At 36.3% G+C, this 19292-nt stretch overlaps 1 protein-coding gene across 1 annotated transcript in view; it reads right to left on the bottom strand.

Moving 5' to 3' along the window:
• Positions 1-2136: 2136 nt before the first annotated feature.
• LOC107092652 (protein Wnt-10a-like) overlaps positions 2137-19292 on the bottom strand; it is a 36612-nt gene continuing 19456 nt past the window's right edge. Inside the window, exon 4 of the mRNA XM_015387248.1 lies at positions 2137-4244. Coding sequence (XP_015242734.1) covers positions 3732-4244 — 513 coding nt within the window. The 3' untranslated portion in view covers positions 2137-3731. The remainder of the gene's footprint in view (positions 4245-19292) is intronic.

Here is a 19292-nt window from a genome sequence, read left to right on the forward strand (position 1 = left end):
GAAGTTATCGTTACTTGGGGTCCAAAAGTGAAGTAGCAGTGACTTAAAAGAATCATTGAACAAAATATCTTACGAGAACCTTTTAGAGGTCTTATGTAAAACATGTGTTTGTTCTGAGCCTCAATTAGAACCTGCAGGACAATCCAGAGTGAAAGTGTCATGGTTTTATTTTTCATATGTGGGTTCCTTGTTTAAACCAGAGAAGCTGACAAGAGCACCACTCTCCAGAGTCTGACTTTAGTTCTCCTTTATCTAAGTCATTCATGGAAGGTTGCTAACGTTAGCCTGGCTTGCTATCACATGCATGTCTCTATACCAGCAAAAGAGGCAATTCCAGCAATTAGGGACTCACCTGTAGGCACTTGGTAAGTGTTGCTGCTTCTTTAAGTTTTTAGAAGGGGTCTGAATTAACTCAGTTTAGAAATGTTTATTAGGTTTTCAGCGCAGGTTTTTTGCAATTAAATATGTGGTAGCTTAGTCAATTTATTTCACAAATTCTTGCAGTAAACTGTACAAAAGCAGAAATAAACTCTTGTAAGCCATGCTCAACCTTTGATAGAACAGTGATAAATTAAGTGTACCTACCTGTCAATGATGATTCGTAATATGAGGTAAAGTGTAATCTGTTCTCCACTCACCCAATATTTAAAGAGTTCTGTATCGAGCAGGAGGGCACAGACATTTTTACAATCAAGTATGCACCTAAAGTTGGTCCTAAAATTGAAGTCAGTCCAATCCAGAATTTAATGAAGTTATTCTATATCCAGGTTTAGGTTCCTCATCCACCAATGTTTGGATTAGGGTTAGCTGTCAGGGGACGAGATACACCTAAAGTATTAGGTTTAATCCACAGACCTTGGGTTTGGGTTTCCTCCAGAACTTCTGATCTTTTGGGGGCTGACTAAACTTTATTGGTAAAAACATAAACGTTCAAGTATAGAGAAAACAATGTTCGAACACCCTTACAAACAGCAGTCGAATGTCAGTTAGGTAAAAAGCTTTAATTAGGGCATAAACTGAAACATTGAAAGTTTTAATTTAATCTAAAAAATTAAAAAATTTAACCAAATGAGCCAACATCTGGTGTTCCCTTCTAGTATAGATTATAAAAATGGCTGCTCTCTACTACTAGAGTAGGATGCCTCTCATATATCTAAGATTTGATCATTTATGGCTTTGAAAGAAGGTCAAGTCTTTTGTTAAACTGTTGCAACCTGGAGAGGCTGTTGATACCTTAGTTCCAGAATTGACTATTGTAAAGCTCTTTCTGTCGGTTCACTTAGCTGTCTTCAACTTGTGCAGAATGGAGCAGCTTTTAGCTAATACTTCCAGACTGGACCATATTGCATCTGTTTTATGTTTACTATCTTGGCTTCCTTTTCTTTTTAGAATTAAACATTTTATTTGTCTCTAAAGCACTGAATGAATCTGTTACCCCTTGCTCTGCCCCTATCTATAACTAATATCAGTTCTAATTAGAACTTGGCCCTTTTAAATCAAAAGATATGGTATTCGGACAGGCTTTTAACCACTCTAAAGTGTGGTGACTTATCTTGTTTCATATTTGTTTGTTTATACTATTTGTTGTGGTTTTTTCTGCTTTAAACCTTTTATGCTTTTTATATCAATTTTTTCAGCCCCCTGGTTGTGTAAAAGGCTATATAAATAAATGATTTGTTAACTGAACACTCAGTTCTGGACTGTATAGAAAAATATGTTCCCTATAATATAACTTGTAATTCAGATTTTATTTTGAAGTTCCTATAAGTATAGCTTAAACCTGTGTTTGCCAATAGCCAGATGCTTTCAGTATATTATCAAAGCTGGAATAATAAAAGCATGTTTGCTGTTGACGTTCAAGAAAGGGTAAAAAAATAAAAAATAAAAAATAATTATTGGAAGTAAAACAAAACAAAAACTGTAAAGTGATTAATAATAGAACTTAATTTCAAGCCTATGTGTAACTTTATATGTGGATACTTTGTAACCTCTTTTTTTGCTTTGTCTGAAAAACGAATTGCAGAAAAAAAATCACATTGTGCTGTAAAAAGCTGTGCATTTTGTAATATAGTATGAATAAAGCCTGACAATATTCATCACAAAAAAGCCTGTTTCATGAACATGTTTTTTATTGTCTTACAAATATTAAGTTATCCACAAAAAATAAAATAACTTAGATAATAACCATATTAAAACATAAAAATACAAACATACATTACATTTAACACTTAGAATACATAATGCTGACATTGTTCAAAGTTCTCCTGGATATTGTTTAGTATATGCAGACTACTTATCAGTTACATTGGTTGCATAATACCAGATTTCTGTTTTGAACACAGAAAATATATTGTTTAAAATAAATTACACCATCTGATAAGTAGCTTACTTATACTATTCCTTATATACTTTGAAGCTGACATCAGAATATCCCTATAAAACACACCGATAATTTGTGAAGCGAGTGAATGTACATACAAGGAGCTTACAGTGTTGCTCACAAGAAATGCATCACAAAACGGGAAAGACTGATTGAAGCCACTTTAGGATGCTAATAGGGTGTGTGCAGCTTGGGCTTGTTTTTGTGCATTCAATTTCCTGATGTATCTAAAAATTATTGATGGCAATTGTGAATTCTAACTCTTATTTTTTATTTACAGTGCTACCTAGATCATGTCAAAGATCAAATGTAGAGTTTTTGGGTCTATTGTGCACTCTGACCATCTTTTTAATGCACTTATCACATCACAACAGACTGGGAACTGAGAATGGTGTGTCTTTGCTGTGCTATATGGTGGTCGAAAAACAGTGGCACAAACATTTTACAAGCGTAGTGTTTTGAAGTGGTGCATGGATTTTAACTACAGTACTTTCTCCAGTTAAAGACAGTAAAGGTGTGCCATGAAGAATCCCATTAAGCAGCACCAACATCTAGCTTCAGATAAGCATTTTGGCCAACTTTATCCTTCGGCCTTTAAGTGACCATGGCTGTAGTGGTGTAATCAGTTTATTTCATGCTGGGAGTTGATTTTTGATCCACATCTTCTCCTGTCTTACCCTAATGAGGACCTGAACTCTTTGTTTTATCATTATTTTATAGCGTTATACTTCATAACACTCAACATAATAACAGTGATTGGGAGATAACACAACATATCAGTTAATCCTGCTCCGTCATATGTGCAACGTGATTAAACTGAGTTATGAGTTATGATGCCAAAGTTTTGTCTAGGTAGTGGTCAAGAAACATGAAAATGAATGGATTCTGGCAAAAGTTTCCATTGATGATTGTACTGTTTAGTGTATAGATAGTTTAAAATGTACAAAACAAATCAGAAATTTAAATAAAATAAAGATCTTATATCAATAAAGCTATTAAGAAATATTTTCTCTTTGATGCATTTCACTTTGCCTTGTAAGATTAATGCATAATTTTTATCAGTTAAGATGTTTTCGTTTTTTTATATAACTCTGCTCTCCAGTCTTCATAGTAAGGTGGTAAAGATCCTTTTTAAATCTGGCTTGTAGCAACTTCAGGCGCCTCCTGCATGTGCAATCTACACCGACCAACACAAGTTTCTTTGCCGCATTAATTGCGTCACACTGTCCTTCTGTGACTGCTCTGCAACAAAAAAAACAAAAACAAACAAAAAAATGCAGTCCATGACAAAAAACAATGGGGCATTTGGCTGTTTTTCTCTTATGACTTGGGTCTTTTACTGTGTTTTTCTTCATTTACAAACACTAACCCACTCTTTTATCCTGCACTCTTCACAGACCACATAGCAGCACCAGTGGAACTTGCAGTTGCAGCGTTCGCTGCGTGTCTGTTGCAGGATATTGTGCCCCCTCCCACAGCACAGACTCTCACAGTTGTCCATTCCAGGGCTGGTCTTGTTGCAGATCCTGCCCTGTGTGCCCGCTGAGTCCGAACTAAGGTCCCGCTCACAAAAATCAGGCGACTTCTCGAAGTACACCAGGTCTCTGCTGTTGCGCCGCCGATGTGAGTGGTGGCTGTCTCGATGATTGTGATGGTGATGATGGTTGTGGTTGTTATGGTTTGAATGATCCAGTTGGCCGTTATTCCTGTTTTGAGCCTTGATAAAGGTGGCAATATGAAAACGCTCTTTTAGGATTGTGCCCACCAGCCGGAACTCTGGAGTGACCTGCCAACAGGTCTTAAGCTGGCAGCTCCCTGACGTCCCATGGCACTTGCATTTCCTTCTCATGTTGTCCAGCACCACCTAGAAGACAGCAGAGGTAGAAAGAGGGAGAGAGAGAGAGAGAATAGAGCTTACTGAGTAAGGGGTATGATCAACAAGAATAATAACGTTTTCTTGCAATGTGTGTAGTGTTTAAAGCTTTACATACTAGTATGTACAACTAAATGTCTTTTAGTGGAGATTGATGTGAAAGACCAACACAAAGCAGCACATTATTATAGAATAACAATTTGAAAAACATGACCCTATTCATTCTACCCTGATACCCATAAATTAAACTCCAGTCAACCATCTGTCTTCAATCGTCATCGGCTAGGTGAAAAGAATCTACATGTGTGTAATTTTTGGTCTGTAAAAAGGCCACAGATGATATTTGAAAGCTTTATGGGGTTGTTAAGTATCATTAGCACACAAAGAGTATTACAAAGACCAAACATAACAAACAAGTCAGAGATGAAGTTGAGAGACGTTTAAAGCTGGTTTACTTTAGAAAGCAATATGTCAAGCTCTGAAAACCTCACAGGCCACTTTTCAGTCCAAAAATGGAAGGCTTATGGAACAACTGTAAACCTTACAAGACATGGTTAATCATCTATATTTACTAGTTAGGCAGAGAAAACGTTAATCAGAAAAGCACTCCAGGAGGGGATGGTAACTCTGAAGAAGCTGCTTAGATTTATTCCTCAGCTGTGAAAATCTGTTGACAATTAATCATGCACTAAAATAATTTAGTCTATGGAAGAGGAAGGCTAGCCATTACAGTTAGCCATGTAGGTGAAAAAGCAAAATGTGGAAGTTGATGTCTTGGTCAAATCAATCCATTATTGGTCTCTTTGGTCTACAAGCAAAATCATATGTGTGAAGGGAAGCTACAGTAACACTGTTCATTGCCCTAACAATAAAGAGGCCCTATGGTGAAACATGGTGGTAACAGTGTCATCCTGTGGGTATACAGTTTTTTTAGCTAAGACAGTGCAGCCCTTTAGATCTAAAAGGTAGATAGATAAAAAAAAATCAGTTGTCCAGAAGCCATGCAGGGAACACCTCACTATCCTTAAATGAAAAGGACTATCTTCTTATTGTCATCATCTTATACATTGTCCTTATGTGACTTATTGGTTGGTTTCACTACTAACAACAAAAAAAGCATGCAGCCCTTTCCTCTGCAAATAAGTATCTCTTTATGGGGATCTATCATATTGAATGTAAATAAAACTGATTGAGAATTGTGGCTTTAAATTTAGAAAGGATCAACAGGTACAATTTATTGTTCAATGCAGTGCATCTACTGAACAAGTTTATTTTTTCCAAAGTCCTGTGTATGCTTAATGTCTAAGATCCATTGCAGAAATATATAGTTCCCCTGTGGGAAATCCAGGTGGTCTGACTCTGAGTATGTGGTTAAACCTACTGATATCAAATAACACAGTGGATGCAGGCAATACCCAAACAGACAGCACTGTCATTACTCATCGGTTGGCATGAAGTAATGACTCCAGGGATGACCCACATGTAACAGCATATTACACATCAGGGCATTGAGGGATTCACATATTTTCACTTTAATGGTTTAATCCTGGCCAGTGCAGCCAAACTGGATGCCAGAGGCAATCATTGTTAATCAAAAGTGTTCAGCGTGTTCTGATAAAGGTTCAGATACATCTTGACATACAAATACATTTTATCATGAGGTCTGGAAATAATATTTGGGTAACTACTGTAGAGTCAGTATCCTGATCAGTAAACATAACCTTGCCTGTTTGATTCGGTGTGCAGACATAAACAAACACAGAAACAAGTGCTGCACAAGCCATGTTCATTTCTGCAATGTGTGTGCTGGTGGGTGTTTATCAGTCAGCACCAGTCCAAAACTTTAAGATCCAATTACCAACAGGAACACCAGGCCACCCAGAGTACTGACAGATGCTACTGCTGCCGCCCCTATCAACAGACACACATACACACACTCACACACAGGTTTGGCATTAAAGACATTCTAAACATGTGCAAGCAATAAAGCTAGGAGGCTTTTAGAGAACTACTCGCCTTTACTGTTTAGAAACTACCGATGCAAAATTCCTTTTCATTGTGCCAAATAAAAAAATGTGCATAGTTCATAATGTCCCCAACAAAATGCTAAAGGATATTTGATGATAACAAATAACTTGCAGCAATATAGCAAGCTCCTCAATTGAGCTGAGGATTATTACAAATGAATAAGGATAAAGTTCCTCATAAAGTGGTTTTAGTGGCAACGAGTGATAGTCTTATGTTTTAGAAAAAAAAAAAAAACGTTGCCTTCTGATATTTTTTGAATAGGATTTTTTTTTTCATTCTTGTTTTTAATTAATCACTGTTTATTTTTCTTCCACCTATTGAACCAAAAGTAAAAGAACTTCAATAATTTGGTCTTGTGTCAAAATTCCTGACATACTACTTAATTAATGCAATTTTTGCTATACTTTCAGCTGTACCTTCTCTTGATGTCATCAATCTTACAGCTAAAACCTAACCTGAATTAACATTCAAAATCCTTTAGTTGATGCAACCATTCCAAAAAAGGTAAGAGGAATTGATACTTAATAAAAACTTCTGTGTGTTTCACATTATTACAATGGAATGAGTTTCTTAGTGCAGACGGAAGCTCTCAAATGAATTTCAGGCCTTGCTAAAAACAAACAAACAATCTCTGGGAAATCTAATATAGCCCACTTTCATTTTCAGAAAAGGAAAGTTGTGGAATTGCTAAAACAGGATCCAGAACTAAGTTGCAAGAAAAATCTAAGGGGTTACTTAAAAAGACCTTTGAACAAGAGATTTCCACACAATCAGAACCTTTTCTGAACACACTCAGCGTACACTGGCCAGCCAAGATGTTACAAATTAGTAGATGATCACTAAAGAAGATGCTGAATAAAAAAATAAAAAGCTTTATATAGTTTTATTTAAAGAGCCTGCATAATTAGGCAGTCATTTTAATAATGGTCTTTTATCTATTCATGCTAAATCCCCACATATTGTGAGCTAAAATACAGGACTTGAAGATGCACCGTGCAAGCTCAAACTTGTAAATCTTGCAAGTAACCATTAAAGCAGCTTGCAGATATTATGGTTCATAGTTGCAACAGATTCAAGTCTGACCAGACAGATTCAGCAGGAACTGAACAACTAGTTTCTGTTGTGAATGAGCTTGATACTAAACACTTTACATACTCTAATAGAGGAAAGACATATGGTGGAAAGGAAAGTGGTAGAAGCTCTCAAGGCTCGGCAAATGAGAACAAAAATCCAAAGCTTGTTGCTGCAGGAGTCACAGGGCATGATTTTCTTTTCTACTTTTGAGCAACGTTTAAGTGTTTTTTTTTACTGTTTCTGTTCAGGGGTAAACTTAATCACAGGTCAAACTGCAAAAGACCATTTATTGAAGCCCAGAAGAAGAGATTTTCTTTTACAAGGATTTAGTCTAAGCTGGCTAAAAAAACATATTTTAAAATTTTTTTTTCTTAAAATGTTTAGCGATGTGCAGTTGACTTGTAGTGTTTTTATCTTATAGCTACCCGACATTTTAACACTTTTTTTTCTTAACTGTTAAGATCCACCCCACATAAAAAAAAATTTAAAGTACTGATATATCTGGTTGAATAAATAATGTAATGATACAGTAAAAAAAAAAAAAAGTTTTGCATCATTGCATGTTTTGGGTACCACTTGTTGAGATGAAAGAAAATAACCCACAATTTTGCTTTTTGTATAAAAAGTATTCAACTGATTTAGAGTGTTGAAAGGAAAGTTTAAAGGAGTTGTGATCAGTGGTGAGGGGATAATAAAGGCTGTAAGATTTCAGGGTAAACAACAGTAAAACAGTTCAAACAGCACTTGCACTGAGTTCAGAGTGCAGCTTAGCAAGTTTTTAGAAAGAGTCAGAGGCAACCCCAGAAACGCAAACGTCCGGGCCTTAAACACACAGTAAAGTCTGTAATCATGAAACGCTCCAGCCCACTTAAACCTTAAAGAGACAAACTGACCTAGGAGTCATAATTGCATCCACATTGCTACTGTTTGATGACAGGTCATTCACTGCGGGATATGGGGTTCAAAGAAGAGTAGAAAAGCATAAAAAAGAGCTTTTGTACGGTGTTATTTTGATGTATAAAACCTCAATATAACACACAAATTTAGCTTTATTTTGTGAAGAAATATTTACAGTTCTCTCTCTTTTTTGGAATATATATTCTGGCTGATGGATAGATTTAGAGTAAGAATGATCAAACTATCTTTTCAGAAAGATTAAGCTAAGTACAGGAAGCTGCTATAGCTGTTATAAGGTGGACAAATAAAAAGTCAACCACTCACTGGACCACTGCGTTTTACACAATCTTCTAACCCCCATTAAACCATTTCGTACCAGAATTGCTTTTTAGTATTGTATAAAACATATACAGTTTCAAGTAAGTAATGCTCTTGCAAGGCATCTAAGACTTCACTATATATAATCTGATCTTCAGCTAAGTTAGCCTGGCTCAGACATTTTGGCTTTATCTGAAAACTCTGAGATGCAAGGCACTGGACAAAGTGCTGTAAACTCCAAAACACGAGCACAAAAAAACACTGCAAACAAAAAAGAAATGAGTTTCAAACAGGTGAAAACATGCAGCGAACGGTGAAATGACCTGCAAACATATGTAAACACACACAAAAAAACAACAGCTACATGCAATGCTGCAAACAGCAAAAACAGCAGAAAACTTGCTCTATCGAATTTGAAGTGTTCACATGAGGGAGATAAAAAAATGACCAAACCATATAGAACCAGCATCCCTTATATGTTAATATACATAACTATGTTGTTATTCTGTAAAACTGCAAGACTACGTGTTTGACAATAAAATGAAAGATAACAAACCACTAATTTCTGCTTTTTTTTTTTTTACTTTTTAAAATCATGTGTTAAAACTTAATTTCCTGTTTGTACTTAGGGTTTTGTCCGATATGATTTTAAAGCAATTTAGCTTATTTATATAGCACCACTTCACAACATATGTCATCTCTAGACAATTTACAGAGACAATTCAAAGAAATAATAAAGACAGGCTGGTTAGGTTTTCTATCTAAAAAGCCCAACTGATTGCCTCCAGTCACTAAGGCAAGATTCGCCGCTCCTGGATAAGCATGTACAAATGGTAGATATTTGCTTGACTCTACAGCAGTCCTCGAACCAAGCAGGCATTTGTTGACAATAGGGTTGTCAAAAGTATGGATACTCAAAAAAGTATCGATACTGAAACGTTGTATCTTGTGCCAACAGTGCCACCACCAGTGGCACCTAAGCAGTCATTCATCTAAAGTGCAGAATAGAGGACAATGCACTTTCAGAACACTGTGTGATTGAATAATTCTGTGCACTTTTCAGTTTCAGACTTTTTTTTTTGTAAGAGGTGCAGCTGCTGAGAATTATTTTTGTTTCTTAACCGGTTTGGCTAGTGTCATTGTTATGTGTGCAAAGCATAGCCAAGGAAGGAACACTTAATTTTAATTTTATACGTTTTTTTTTTTATCAAACTTGCTTAATATTGTGCACAGCATACAACCTTTATCGTATTTATTTATTGTATTTTATTTATTAATGAAAATATTTCTGTAGAATTTTAGAGTCTCTGTTTTTATCCTTGTGGTATCAAGTATCAAATATTTTCCTTAGTATCGGTATCGAGTTGAAAAGTTCAGTATCGTGACAACCCTAGTCGACAATGGAGAGGAAAAACTCCCTTCTCACAGGAAAAAAACCCAGCAGAACTGGGCAAGTGCTTTTAATTGAGATTAAAAAAACAACACTTTGACAGAAATCCCTCAGACTGCATACTACCTGCAGTTTTTTATTCATACTGATTAATCAGTCCAGTTTTATGAAATGTATAAAACTATATAGATTTTATAGTATTAGGCTTCTTCTCATGGTAGATCAAAATTGGAATCTACCAGGATACTGAAAGGCATTATCAAAGGGTTATTTAAAATAAAGGAAAATATATCTGATTTAAAATTCTAGACTTCTGCCAATGATTTCATCAAAGAAATACCATCTGTTAGATCTTTTTTGGGATACATTTGTTCAAGAAACCCCCTGTGAACAAATGCACACCAATGGCCCTGAGCGAGCAAAGTTTAAAACGCAGTTTGCAAACCCCATAAACCTCAACAAAAGAAAATGACTGCGAGTCAAATATGCTTTCGGTGTTTAGGAAACAATCTTTTGGCACGCAGATGAAAGACAAAAAAGGTAGAATTTGGGCCATTAACAGGTGACAGGAAATAAGGAAGCTGTCTGCTCTCACTCTAATTGAAGTGGTTTGCCAGTAAAACATGTGATCTGATCCATCAAACAAAGAGCATTAGGAATTAGTATCCAGTACAAGAGGAAATAAAGACGAGGGCTAAAATTGGATGACTGATCAAACACTTCCTGTCTAGGCTCAAAACTTTGCGGCTTTAGACTTCCCAACAGAGATCTTTCAAAGCCTACTGGAGGTTGACTAAAGATCAGAGGAAAGATTGTGATTTTTAGGAATAACATAAAAATTCCTGTTTGACATGATCTTTGCTGAAGAGTAAGGTATTTATTTATATATTTGACACAAAACAAGCAAAACTGATGTGGATCCTGAGATTTAACCCTAAACACATTGACAGTGATTTAAAGACAAATGCCAAGAGAACCTGTCTGGGTAACCTTTTTGCTGCCCTAAAACTAGTTATTAGACGCAGAGCATTTTATCAACAATAATTTCTTCATCTAGCTGATAGCCCATCAGGATTTAGATGTCACTATCTTTTGTAATTTGTCATATAGATTAGATGTTATCAATACTCTCACATGATCTTTCATGTTTGGCAGTTTTAGAAAAGTAAAGTAGGATGCATAAATTTAGAACAGATGCTTTTGTAGAGATGAAAAAGTATTTTTGGAAAGGAGCATAAACAACTTGTAGAATCAGCAGGTCTCAACTCTTCATTTTCATTTATGACTTTTCCTTTTTTTGTGTTTATTGTCAAACAATATAAAGGATCTAATTTGACTTTTGGCTATCGTTTTAAGCATTATTTTTTCTATTACTACCACAAAAAATAGAAAATATATTTGATGTGTTTCTTTTTTGCCAGAATGACACTTTACACTTTTTATTCACTTTAAATCAATTGTAAGATGGATTAAAGCTTTCGGACAGCAAAGTGCTGCTCCTTACTGAGTCACCTTTTTGGTCGATTTAGATTGACCTCTGTTCTGTATCACATCTATTGGTAACCTGGTAAGGTAGGTAGGTTGCAGTCACATGAACTCATCCAAACAAATTAGGAAAACAGCTACCTTTAATCTGAGTATTAACTAATTGGGGAAAACATACAATATATAGTAATATTTTTTGAAGCATTACCAGGTCCAAAATTATCTGCAATCCCAAAAGTTCATTTGAAATAACTATCACATGATCATTTTTATTAAAATTTTATTTCACCTTTAAGACTAAAATTATTCAAGCCCCTCGTAGATAAAGTTATTAAATAAGCTACACTTTATTAAATAAATATTAAAGTTTCTTTCTAATGGAAAATAAAATAGTTTTCTTAATCCATCCATTTTCCTTCACGCTTATATAGGCACCTGGAGATAGGCACCATCACCCTCCCTGCGGGGAATGACGGTGCCTATCTCCAGCTGTCAATGGGTGAGAGGCGGGGTGCACCCTGGATCGGTCGCCAGTCTATCGCAGGGCAACACAGAGACCAACAGGACAAACCATTCCTGCACACCATAGGAACATTTAGAGAAGCAAATTAACCTACAGTAGCAGCCATTCAAAAATGCCCTTCCCAGTCAAACGGCAGCCGAATGGCAGCTCACTTCCCTCCAACTCCCAGCAAAATCCCCTCCAACTTCCAGCCACTTTAGTGACCCCCTTTTGCATATTTTTTTACTGACTCCGCCCTTTTACTGAAATACAGGGTCTGACTAGAAGGTGACGCTTCTTTTTAGATCTAAATGTCTAAAAAATCATAAGAGAAAGAATATTTGAGTACAAATGTTGATGTTTAAAAAGGAAATATAGGGCACCAGCCAAGGGCCCATCAAGGAAAGTTGGAAAATTATGAATGGATACTACTGTAACAGTCATGTTTTTGGACTGTGGGAGGAAGCTGGAGTACACAGAGAGAACCCAAGCATGCACAGGGAGAACATGCAAACGCCATGCAGACTCCGGACTGAGAATCAAACCCGGAACTTTCTTGTTGCAAGGCAGCAGTGCTACCCACTGCACCACTGAGCAGCTAGGTTTCTTAAATAAGATGAAAAAATCCTAAAGAAAATCCTTTCTATAGATATTTTTTAAACGGTAGGTAAGAAATAATCTAGATGCTTAAGAAAATTTAAAGAAATTCTTGATGTTACCACAGGGAACAAACTCTTAGAGGGTTAATCATCGAATAGCTTTTGCATGTAATGCACTGGTATCTTTAAAATTAGCCTAGCCTAAATTTAGCCTAGGTTTAGTTCAAAGTCTTTGCAAGGCCTCCTTGCATCACCCTAATCATTATCTTCCAACAGAGATTCTGTATTAGATAAAAGTTGGGACTTTAGATCTTGGTTAAAATGTAACATTTAAAAATCAATTGTAGTGTCCAAGTTTCCATAATACATGGATAACGATGAGATGACACATGGCCTGTTACTCTTACCTACTGGTCACAAGACTTGACAAAGACCCAACATTATTTTACAACAAGCACCATTGCGCAGCAACCATTAGACCTTATCTACATGCAATGCATCTATTTTTGGAGTAATGCCAGAAAAAAAAAAAAACACCTTCTTTATGTGCCTGGATCAGAAACATAAACAAGAAGCTTGTTAAACTTTACTGGCACTCAAACATGAAATTTCAATAAATTATGAATTTGCGAAAAAGGTAATCTTTCTCACTATTAGTAAGTACAGGTATGGTGAAGAATCTGTAATGCTGGACTGTGTATAATCCTAAATCAGCGTTAACATTGTTTTTCTGGAAGTTGGCACAATAAACTCTTTGAAATACCAGATGATTTCAAATACCAAACTGGTGGCCTTCCAAATTTGTTGGAAAATTGATCACAAGACTGCATTGTTTACTGACAATGAGCAAGATGCTAATGAAGGTAACAAAAATTTTTTTTTTAAAAATTTACCGATAAAGATCTACATGACTGAGTGGCACCTTGGAATCAGAAAGTTTCCATAAGAGCTGTTAGGTTCTGTACATGCAAAAATTATTGTTTTCATCCAAACCGTATGAACAAATTAAACCAGAAATTGTTCACAAGACATTAGCTTGACCTTCTGGAAAAGCTTATATTGTCACCCAGACCTTCTTTCTAAAAAAACTAATGAAATAAGCAGAGGAGAACTGATCCCGACAAAAGACCTAAGACTCTGGAAGATGTAAAGGGATTGTGCCAAGAAGAACGGTTGAAGATTTGACTTTTCTAACCATGTGAAATGTTACAGTTGACTAAAAGTTATTCCAAAAAATGTATGGCAGGGATGCCAATAGATGTCGTTTTTACTTAAGTTTAAATCATAGTTAATAAATATACTGTAATAATAATTTAAAAAATCTATCTAATTATCTATTTATCTATATATATATCTTTTTTTTTTTTTTTTTGAGATGTCACAACTGCAAATTAGGTTAAATCTATTTGAAAAGTTTTGCAGACATGCTCAGGAGGGGAGCCATTAAAGTTGGATCCCACTATAATTTTTCATCTATGACATAGTCTGTTATCTGTAGGAAATGTTGTCCATGCAAAACACCAATTTTGTTTGTAATGATTTAACACTGGGAACACACACTACCATTTTGTCTGCTCATACCTTAGAAAGAAAGTCAATTGTGGACCATATTTAGAACAAACATCTGGCAAGTTTTAATGGCCTTAAGAGAGTTGACAGAGGCATCTATAAAACAACCCCAGACAGAGATCAAATACAACATATTGGTGGCAGACCAGGACTGGAGGAGACATAACACAGTAGACCAAAGAAAACTACATACACAGACCACAGTGCGAAATGAAGGAATAGCTAAGGAAAAACCTACATTTTAAAGTCTTGCACTTATGTGCCAATGAGAAATTTTGTATGCCTCTTCAACAATAGTCAATAATTACAGTGATGATTTTTGCAGAACACACAAACTTAATGAGGCAGTTCAGTTCCTGCATGCACTTGCCTTTTGCAGCTATGTCGTAACAGATATTGAGACTAAGGACTGCAGTATGCCGAAGGCAAAGTGCTAGTACACCGCTTACAGCATTATGCTATTAGCGTTGTCACAAAAAAATGAAGCTTTGAATTAACTCTTAGAAGTGTTAAGAGAAGTAGTGATGGCCTGCAGTGAAAGAGAGGGAGTCTAACTCCAGGGGAATAATACAGACTGCAGCAATTCTGGAATCTGTTTGTAATTTGTCTTTCCTGACAACTAATTTCTTTAAGCAGAAATTCATTGCATTACCCCCACCCCCCTAAAAAAAGCCTTCAAAATAGTTTGGTTGTTTTTTTTCTAAAATGGGTGTTCCACATTACCAATATGGAATACATTGTACTACTTGCAAGAGATGCCTAATGCAATTTCTGATTTATTAAAATCGAGCTATGTCATTTTCATTAACAACTAGTTCAACTTTACCAATAAAAAATGAACCTCTTCTTATCAATTCTGGTTAAATTTGCTTTGTATTTGATCATTAGGCTAATCTCCGTGTCATCAGCGCAAACCACTTTTGGGAAAATCCTAATCTGATGTCTGCGTGTCCCATGATCGACCCCTCTTTACGGATAAACAACCGACGACACTGTTCACCGACTTGTGTTTGCCAGTTCAAAGGCGATCTACTAAAGAACCCTAAAGCCCAGCAGAAAGCCGGGGCAAAATCAAAGCACACAAACAAATCCCACAGCAACACATTAAACCCAGACATCACTTTAAACAAATCAAACGCCTTGCTTCAAAAGAACAGCTAAGCACGCGTATATGAATACACAGGCTGACACAATGACATGCAGTTAGTGGGCAAATGTATACAGCTATGCAGTGTCAGAGTGTCTCTGCAGTTGTGTCTATGCACACAGCATTTACTCACTGTTAATTACACACAGTGTCCACAGCTCTCATTTAAAGACTCTAATATAATGTTATTACAGACATAAGCACTTCCACCTGCTGTGCTTTTACTGTGAATCATTTGCCTCTGTACATATTTGTGTGTGTGCATGAGTAAAGCAGTACTATATATACAAAGCCTGCTACTTTAGATTGTATCGTCTTACTCTGCACCATAAGAAAAGCTCTGCACGCCATAAACAATATAAAATGTCCTCTGAGAACTTTATTAACAACCCTGCACTAATGTTTCTTGATTAATCGGTTGATACCTTTTGTGTGGTTTCTTAGTCAGTGATTGAACCTGAACTGCCTCTTATGAGCAGTTTATCATTGTTCATAGGTTAAATTAGCCATAAAACAACCTGGGAGTCCCAGTATTGCTGGTTGGGGCAGATCTCAAAGGGGTGTCGTTCAAATTCTTTACGAGTTGCTAATAAATCTTACAGGGCTTCTGTTAAAGCTGCATTAAGCCTTCACTTACTCAAAAGTAGTCCTGGACTGCTTTAGAACATATGCTTTACACAAACATATTTTTTAATGAAAACTACACTAAATTGGCAGATAATCACTAACTCCTTCTGTTTAGTTTTCTATTTTAGAGTAAAGCATCACTTCATTAACTGTGGGCATTGCCTTTAAAGTGTTAAAACCACCTTTTTCTGCCTAACACACAAAGAAGTTCATAATTGTTTAGTGGAGGGTATATAACATAATCCTGAAAGAGAGGTGCATTACTGTATCATATAGCTTCCTTAGTCAATATTACTGTATGTATCTTTAGGTCTAAGGAGTTATGTGTCTACCAGGTTTGCAAACATACAAATTGGATTTTTAGTCTATTCATTTTGATAAATAATTCAAAATGAGTTTTTTTTCAAATGATTTGAAAATGTAATTTAAGTTTTGCGACAGACCTCAGTCCGATTAAGGTGAAACTTTGGCCAACTCTAAGGTTACGTTCAGACAGCAGCCTGAAGTGACGTCCTGAATCTGATCTTTTCATGAGAATCAGAATCCGGTCCTTTTCAGCCAAAGAGTTGTTCATGCTACAAGGATTCCCCTTTATTCATTTGTTTATTCTTCCACAAAAACTCTGGCAAGCCTCCATACCCCTGCAGCATGATGCTGAAAATGCTGCAACAGCTATTGGCTAATCCAGGTGTTCAATTTCAACTGAGCTGTTACTTTACAAATGAATTTTAATTTGTGAAAAGCTTTGAAGAATATAACAACCTTCTCTTTTTGCTTTGTTGGCATTTCTGAGCTGTACAAAAACCCAGCTGTGCTCACCGTATCATGCACTGCTGCCAACTCTTTGCTCAGTTTTATAAGGCCGCATTTCAACAGTTGTTGAGTTTTCTGGTTTATCTATATTGAGCGACAGATTTCTGCAATAGATTCCACTAAGACTTTAGGACAAAACCTTCAGTTTGTTTCTCTTCTGATCAGATAGCAAATACCCCATGTGAATTGTGGAAAATTGCAACCTGGACTTCAAATTCCTGTCTTTCAATCAGTTTTGTCTAACTATTGTTAAAATAAGAATTGAGTTGTTCGATGGCTGACAATTTTCTCACCTGATCTGTGGATCTCTGCCGCTCCTCTAGAGTTACCATTGGCATCCTGGCTGCTTTTGCTTGAAGTCCTTTTAGCCATGACTGTTTATGTGGAAGACTATGTATTAGTGGGTTTTTTGTTTTGCTATACTTCTAATTTTACAAAATGATGAGAAATACTATGTGAGCTCTTCAACACTTAAAGCAAAGCTTACTAACCAAACTTCCCTTTAAACTTTCCCCCTCAACTTCTATCCTGACCTGTGTGATGCTAATCTGGTATTACTCTATCTAACATAGGAAGGTTCTCCGGAACAGTGTTTCTGTTGTTTTATTTTTCAATTTTAAATGTTTTTTGAGGGTATGATGTGTCCTCTCAAACCCCTAGTTGCGTTGGGCAGAGGCCACTTCAAAGTTGGTAAGTCTTCTGTAACTCTGAGCAAATTCTCTGTCCGAGTAAGATTACAGTTTCTGTCAAAATCTGTTGTCGTTATTTAAAGAATTTGTCCCGAGTGATTTCTTTTCAAGAAATAATTGCAGAGAGAAAGCTTCAAGGTAAGAAACAAAGATATTTCCATGATACTATAGTGTATTAATACTGTGACCAGTTGTAAATCTCACTTAAGCTTTTACGTCATACAGAAGCAGAAACAACTGAAAATATAAATGATGTCATAACTATGAAGAATTAAAAGGATTTAAATAGATTTGAAAAGCTTGAGTTAGAATCACGACATTTAAACAAAGTGTTGAAAAGAGGTGTCTTCCTACAAAGCTACAGTCTATCTTCCTCTTTGCTCCCCCACAGTCTGGCCCTGATGGTAAATCATAATTACCAAGATGCTTGCCAGTAACACAGCAGACAGTTGCTTAGGTAGCATTGTAACCACCTGCCTACCTAATAATGAACAGACAGGATTCAACAGAACGTTGACATGGCTCTTAGCTCTGCAACATGAACACTGTGAGGTGTGCCAAACGGTTATTCCTTAAGTGTGCTCTTTAAATGATAGATATGGAGACTTTGAGAAGAAAATAAAAACTCTCACCAAAATATTTTACTTGATGTGCAGCTTATAGCTGTTTAACAATTAACATAGGTTAAAATATGAAACAAACTACATGTAGAAATGATTTTTCTGCACTAAAAAGCAATATATATGTATAAATTAAAACATATTAATGTTCAGTTTACATAACGGATTTAACCAAAAAAACGAACTGTAATAAAAATCCATACATTTAATTTATTAATTATAACGCAGAGAGGTTGGAGAAGGTAGAGCAGGAGAGGAGAAAAAATGAGGGAAGGAAGGGCGAATCTCTTTCTACTTTCCGCCCCACTGTTTGAAGTCTAAAATCTTTTGCAGCATTTTAAACATCTGTTTCCAAACTGCCAGCAGTCACTAATTAGGGCTAAAAACAAGACGGGACGTCGTGAGAACCCTGGGGTGGGCATGAGACAACATGCACAGGCCGTGAAAGAAGAAAAAAAAGCCCACAACATTCCTCTGCTTAAAGACTGTTCCTCTGAAAGGGGGGAGTGGAATGGGGAAAAGACCGGGGCGGAGGAAGGTGAAGTGGTGAGAGAGGTGGGTTGGTGGGAGGAAAAGACACAAGGGATGGGTAGGCCCTATTTTATGGCCCCACCTGTCAGTGTTTTCTGTTTTATACAAGGAGCCTTGTGTGTACATGTACGTGTTTGTGGCTGGTTCTTAATAGGGCTTTATTGTGCTTTACACTTGAAGTCATCAGATGTGGGCTGTTTTACAGTAACAGTTCCTCACTGACTCACTTGCTTCTCTGACCGCCATCTTCACCCCCTGCTTTGTTTCTCCTTTACTGCTTTATTTCTCTCCCATTTTTCCTTTCCCTAGGGTTGGCTTTGTATATTGTTAGCTCTCACTGAAGCAAGGCTCTTCAGCTTCCATTCATCTGTAACCTCCGAGAGATCAGGCTAACTGAAGCTGGCTTTGCACTTAAAAAGTAAGCAAAGTGAGGACTAGAGTTATACATATACATCTCTCAGTCGACATTTTTTATATTAGCAGTTTTTTCTTGTATCCACATTGACTGATATGTGTATAGTTTCGTCGATTCATTAGTACATTCAGCAGCCATGCCTTGAGACCATGTAATGAGCATGCATTGCTGCTTTCTCCAATTATTATCTATTGTTATTTTAAGAAATAAAAAAAAGATATATTTCTGTTAGTTTAAATTGAGAATTAAGTGCCATCAGTGATCTTTGTCATTTCCATCATGTTATTAGAGGATGGGAAAGTCATACTGGCCAAATAATCCCAAAAAAGTCGACA

This window comes from Cyprinodon variegatus, unplaced genomic scaffold, assembly GCF_000732505.1.
Source record: "Cyprinodon variegatus isolate N-32 unplaced genomic scaffold, C_variegatus-1.0 Scaffold389, whole genome shotgun sequence".
Classification (NCBI taxonomy): domain Eukaryota; kingdom Metazoa; phylum Chordata; class Actinopteri; order Cyprinodontiformes; family Cyprinodontidae; genus Cyprinodon; species Cyprinodon variegatus.